The following is a 6,793-nucleotide window of genomic DNA, read 5'->3' as shown; positions in this document are numbered from 1 at the left end:
GTGGCACGATCTCAGCTCACTGCAACCTCTGCCTCCCGGGTTCAAGCAATTCTCTGCCTCAGCCTCCCGAGGAGCCGGGATTATAGGCGCCCGCCACCACGCCTGGCTAATTTTTGTGTTTTTAGTAGAGACGGGGTTTCACCATGTTGGCCAGGTTGGTCTTGAATTCCTAACCTTGTGATCTACCCGCCTCGGCCTCCCAAAGTGCTGGAATTACAGGCGTGAGCCACCTCGCCGACCTGTATGGTTCTTTGACAGGCAGAGAGATGGATGTAACACGGGTCATGCGCAAAGATTACCACCAGGGGGCAGACTAGAGCATCCTTGGGATTCTGTGATCAGTCATCCCTCCTCGCTGGTGAATGGAGACAGTGGTCACGACTCTCCCCAGAGAAGGTGGTGTGGGGCCATCACGGAAGATGCTGCTGCTTCTGCTGCTTCTGGGGCCAGGTATGAGCCTCCTTCTACCTGGGAGCTTGGGTGGGCATGTGCGTGTGTTGCCATGGTCAAGCGGTGGCCAGGCAATGTGGATTGTTTATGCTCATCGAAGGGAGAGGGAGCGGCCCTGCTCTCTAGAGGTGTAAAGGGTAAGGTGAGAGCCGCCGGTCAGAGGAGATAGGGGATTATAGCCCTAGGGAGATGACAGGAAGATTGCACAAAACAAACAGGATTCTCCAGGAGCTGGGAGCATGGGGAGGGAGGGAGGCTGAGCTCGGCCTGGCATCCTGTCTGACTCGGCTCCCACTGGGCTCTCCTCTCTCTGGCTTCTGTTTCAGCAGGCTCCAGGCTTAGTGCTGTCGTCTCTCAACATCCGAGCAGGGTTATCTGTAAGAGTGGAACCTCTGTGAACATCGAGTGCCGTTCCCTGGACTTTCAGGCCACAACTATGTTTTGGTATCGTCAGCTCCGGAAACAGAGCCTCATGCTGATGGCAACTTCCAATGAGGGCTCCAAGGTCACATACGAGCAAGGCGTCAAGGAGGACAAGTTTCCCATCAACCATCCAAACCTGACCTTCTCCGCTCTGACAGTGACCAGTGCCCATCCTGAAGACAGCAGCTTCTACATCTGCAGTGCTAGAGACACAGTGCCAGGAGGGGATCAGAGACCGCGGCAAGAACTCCTGCAGCTGCTCCTCCACCCCAGCAGGCCCACTGAGTGCTGAGAAGGGAGGCATGGAGAATGGAAAACCACAGCTTTCCTGACTGAGACATCTGGGAGTGTGTGTGCAGGGGGTGGGGCGGGGGGTGGGTGGGGGGAGAAAAAGAAAAGAAGCACTGTGAGTGTGCAGTATGGAGGAGGTGTAGTGTTTGAGACCCACGAAATGGCAATAGAGTTGGGCCTAAAGTGGTAAGTGAACATGGAAAGTTCCCTGAAAATTATAAAACCTGGAATTTTGCCCTGACTCTGCCACATTAGTCATGTGTTCTTGAATAGATCTACATATAATCCTAGAGGTACATATGAAGACAGTTGTATAATCACTGTGTACTTCCTATAATAAACTTCAGCAATTGGCTCTCTTTCTTGTCATCATGCTGGGCTCTCAAGACAAACATAACCAAGAGGCAGCCAAGTAGAGAGTTATGCATGAACACATTACCTTAGGGGAGGATGGCAACAGCATTGAATAGCATCCACTCCAAATTTGTGTTCTGTCCTCCTTGGACCAGGACCACGAAAATAAAATCCTATCACATTTCCTGTAAATGTTGAATGCCATCATGTTCTCCACGGTGTTTCAGTTGATGAATGAACAGGGTAAGACTCGGTACAAAGGGAGGGGAGCACCCTCTATGCCTAGGTACACACCATACAGAACGTATCCCTAGGGAAGGTGCTGGTGACCTGGCTCCTGGGAAAGGTGTCAAGGGGAAGAGGGGGCAGAGGTACCTAGATGGAAGACCTCAGACAACATGGCTTGTCTAAAGAGTTGGAAAGTTCTGCCAGTAGCTAGAAGACAGTAAGTGGAACAGTGAAAATCCTTTCCTAGGAGAAACCAAACATTTACATTGACCACAAATCTGTATGAGCCAATAGAAAATGAGCAAAACATATGATCATACATTTAATAGAAGAAACATGTATGACCAATAAACATATAGAGATATTTTACTTCATTGATGATCAGGATACAATGATACATAGCTTTATATGCACTTGATTAGCAAAATATAAAAAGTCTAGAAATATAAAATGTTAGCGAGGGTATGGATTCATAGGATTACTTATAAATTACTGATGGGAGCATAAGTACTATAAACCATTGGGAAACAGTTCAGCATTATCTCATAGTTGAAGATTCCTATATCCCATGACTCAGCAATTCCACTTCTAGATTTACATCAGGAGAGGCTCTTGCATACATGACTCAGCAATTCCACTCCTAGGTTTACATCAGGAGAAGCTCTTGCATACGCATATCAGAAGACATAAATACAAAAGTGTTTTTAACAGCACCAAACAGTAGAAAAACATGGCACCAACCCACATATGCACTGAAAAGAGTGAATGAATAAACTGTGGCATATTCATATGAGTCAAAATGAATGAACTATAGTGAAGAGCAAGGTTATAGGTGAATCTTAGCAATATAATAGCAAATGTAAAAACTAATGAGATGATGCAAAGCATAATGTGCTTTTCATAAAGCTAAAAACAAGTCATGAAAGTAATTTTCAGGACTAAAATATATTAGATCAAATTATATTGAAAAGAAAGCAAAGACCAGTTGTATGCTTCAGCCTACCTTGTCAGCTCATGGGAGCTGACTGTATACATCTTTCCCAACTCCAGTTTTAGTGACATCATTTTGTTAGCTTGAAACTGGCCATAGTGAGGTTATTTACACTGCAGAAATCAGCAAACACAACAAATTACGCTTTGCTTTATTTTCCTCCAGAGAGTTAGTTGTCAACCCTTTACCAACACACTACTGGCAGGGAATAATAATGACCCAAGTTCAGGATTTTTATAAGGCTGGGGCATGGCAGGAGATAGAATGAGAGAGAACTACACAGCTATACATTTAAATATTCTAAAGGTCTATCTTGCATAATGTTGAGGAGGAGATATTTTACAAGTTCCTATTATGTTTTTAAATAAATAAATATTCATTGACAAGCAAGGCCTGTGTGTTATGAACCACAGGTTAAGATAAATAAAATTGTATGCATATAGAATCAAAAAAGAGAAAATAAAACAAATAAATGAATAGATTAGAGTTCTTACAAGAAAAGGATTAAGAACATTTTATAGTCAAAACCAGGAGTGAAATAGCAGTGGGTCACCTGCTACCATCCTCATACAGACATCGGCTGCTAAACTAATCACAGCGGACAACCTACCACACAACAGACCTGGACCCTTGTCAACCCCTTTGCAACAGAGAGCAGGAGTTTAGACACTAAGCGTGAATGTGAAAGCATGGAGATGACGCCTGGCCCCTGACCAAGGTGGAACTGCCTGGAATAAGATGGGAGCAAATTCCGCAGTGGACACGCTGCTGCTTTTCATCTCCACTATGACCACGTGCTGCTGGTGGTTAAATACCCCACCTGGGTTCAGTCACCTCAGACTGTGCCATTGTCACTGAACTCAAGGACCCATTTTAGTTGTAGCCTTTTACTCTGTTAGTGTTTTCAGCCTGGAGAGCAGAGCTAGTGAAATTTTTTAAAAATATTCCACTGCTTCACTATTGGCATGGAAAAGACAAGAGCTTTTAAGGCTCTGGCATGAAATAGGGAGACAGTGGTTACATTCCTATTTCATGCAGTCACTATTTCCCTCTACATTAAGCTGAGGAGTGTAGTGTTTCAGTGACATTTAGCATGGAACAGTGCTGGGTTCAGACCTGCCTTTCCCAAACAAGCTGACTTGTCAGGACACAGCCCACTGCCTACCTACGTTACCTTAGGAAAGAAGACAACAGCGTTGAACAGCATTCAGTCCAAATTTGTGTTCTGTCTTCCCTGGACAAGTACCAACAAAATGAAATCCTATCACATTTCCTATAAATTTTGAATGCCATAAACTTTTCATGAGCAATTCTTTTTGGAGTATTGGACTTTCTGTTCTGATTTTATATTCTACTCTTTGGGCTTTGTTGTATTTGAAATCAAGTTCACCTTTCAGAGGCAGTGATGGGTGAGGTAAGAGACAGACTCTTACATCCTCCTCCCCAACACACACACACACACACACACACACACACACACACACACACACACAAAGGCACTGTGCTTCCCAGTAATGGAGAAGCCATGGGGAGAATTTCAGAGGTTTTTTTTGAGACAGAGTCTCGCTGTGTCGCCCAGGCTGGAGTGCAGTGGCATGATCTCAGCTCACTGCAAGCTCCGCCTCCCAGGTTCACACCATTCTCCTGCCTCAGCATCCCGAGTAGCTGGGACTACAGGCGCCCGCCACCACACCCGGCTAATTTTCTGTATTTTTAGTAGAGACGGGGTTTCACCGTGTTAGCCAGGATGGTCTCGATCTCCTGACCTTGTGATCTGCCCGCCTCAGCCTCCCAAAGTGCTGGGATTACAGGCGTGAGCCACCGCACCCGGCCAATTTCAGAGGTTTTGAGGGAGCTAGGGTTTTCTAATTCTTCTATATCCTTGGATATCTCCATTCTTAATGTCAAAAATAATCTCTGGAGCTGGTTCCAGGAGTCTCAACCCATTTGCTACAGTACATGTACCATCTCAGGTGTCCAAAGGTGAATATTTGATTAGCTACTTCACAACTTCATACCCCTGCTGCTGTTTTTCCATTCTGGAATGTGGAAAGCAGTGTGACTCCTATTAACTGATCAGTAGTCAATTTCAACTACCCATAAATATGTGAGTGTCTTGTATCTGTAATCTCCTATCTGGTGCCATTTTTGGAAACCAGTTAAGACTCTTTTATCCTAAAAAAATGAACTATGTTGCATTTCTGGAAAGTAATTATTGATGAAATACTCCCTGGAGAGTCTGAAGCCCCTGATATTGTATATTTAATGGTTATCCTCCTTTTAATAAAAGGTATGGAAAGAAATTTTAAATATTATTCCTAAATACCTTACATCGAGATGAGCTAGAGTTAATTAAGTGGGACGAGGGATAATGAATTCAAGGGCATTTAAGAAAGATTAAAGAACCAATGCAAAATGTTTTAATCAGGAAAGAAATTGATGTGTTTAATGACAGAAAAGAAGTCAGCAGCATGGCAGGAGCAGGGGGCGGAGGTCGGTGAGTACAGGGCAAACTTGAAGAAGGCGGAAGGCATCAGACCACTCAGAACCTTACTGGTCAAGGTAAATGATACAGAATTCAACATAAAGCTTAACAGGAGACACTGAGGTTTTCAACATTTGACTTCTGTAGTAATCAGATTCGTGGCTGTGTATCTGTGTATTTAATCACCCTGGTCACAAAGTGAAGAAATAATGGACTGTGCAGGGACGACAAAATGTTACCTCTTCCCTCTTAGGGTTTTTCGGGTGGGCCTGAGAACGGAACAGATTAATAGGAGGAAAGCATACACATATATTTAATATAAGTTTTACATCACATGAAAGGCCCCATAATTAAAGGAAGACCTGAATATGCAGTTAGAGTTCAATACTTATATACTGAGTTGGGCAAAGAGTCATACATTGTGGAAAGGTGAAAAAGTAAAGGGGCTTGGGCTAGGGTTGCTGGTTGAATGGCAAAGTGACTAGGAAGGTGAGGGTTAGTTTAACAAGCTTTTTTGGTATAGATTCCTTGGCCTCAACATCATCCCCTCCTACCCTTCATGTTAAGAATGTTCTTTCTTTCTGGTATAGATAAGACATCTTTTATATGGGAGGCTTATTCCGTTTTTCAAGAAGAAAAGGGGAAGGGTCAGAGTACTCCTCTTATACCTGCTATTGTCTTTAATGACTCTAGCTCAAAATAATCCTTATGCCAAAGTGGCATATTTTGGGCGGAGGGTTGGGGGCTTATGCTGCCACCCTCCAGCAGTGTGGACAGAGTTGATGCAGAGAAAAAAGTTAGCTCAGGCAAGCAGTAGTTTAGCTCGGATAATGATGATGGTGTTAGAAATATGGGGAAAATGAGACATTTAAAAGGAAGAAAATCAAAGGACTTGGCAATTGATTAGACATGAGCAGCAATATGCAGGGGGTGGGGGGTGGTGATTAAGAGACTGCCACAGACAGACAAATAAGGAGGACCAAGTGGGAAGAAGATCAAGATTTACTTTGAGATTGCGAGTGCCTTTGGGACAGTAATCTAAACAAGAATATGCAGGGAGCAGTTGGATGTACAAGTCATGGACTCAGAAAATGGATCTGGATAAGAAGTACACCTTTGGGACATTTAGCATCACTGGAAGAATGAAAGTGCCTCCAATCCCTTGATATAGAGTTTACAATGAAAAAAGCAGAGAACATAGGATAGAGATTTAGGCAGCACACCTGCCTTGGGGGACTATAAAAGGTTGAGGGAGGCAAAATGCACTGATAAACCACCATCGGCATTAGATTAATGGCTGAGTAATTGTGTAAGTAATTGCTAGTAACAATGCTGTGGAGTACGTGCCTGGTACCACACCAAGTGCTGCTTTTTTCTTAATTCCGCTCTGATACTTGGGATGCCTCCCTGCTGCCTCGCTGCGGGGCGGGCCACTCCCCACCCAGGCAGGCCGAGGCAGAGCTCAGCGGGCATCGGATGAATTCGCCCCTTTGACCACTAGAGGGTGATGTGGATCTTTCTATAAAATATCTGCTGCTCATCAAGTGCGGACTCAAGAGCTTCACCTGTGT

General features: G+C 44.3%; 1 gene segment (V, D, J or C); it reads left to right on the top strand.

The window, feature by feature from the left end:
- The first annotated feature begins 271 nt into the window (after positions 1–271).
- Positions 272–1,215, top strand: LOC134807670 (T cell receptor beta variable 20-1-like). The segment is given in 2 exon segments: positions 272–450; positions 780–1,215. Coding segments are annotated over 2 exon segments (474 nt in total).
- The last annotated feature ends 5,578 nt before the right edge of the window (positions 1,216–6,793 follow it).

Source organism: Pan troglodytes, chromosome 11 (genome assembly GCF_028858775.2).
Source record: "Pan troglodytes isolate AG18354 chromosome 11, NHGRI_mPanTro3-v2.0_pri, whole genome shotgun sequence".
Taxonomy (NCBI): Eukaryota; Metazoa; Chordata; class Mammalia; order Primates; family Hominidae; genus Pan; species Pan troglodytes.
Note: the sequence above shows the minus strand (reverse complement) of the source record. Positions and strands in the feature narration are given on the sequence as shown.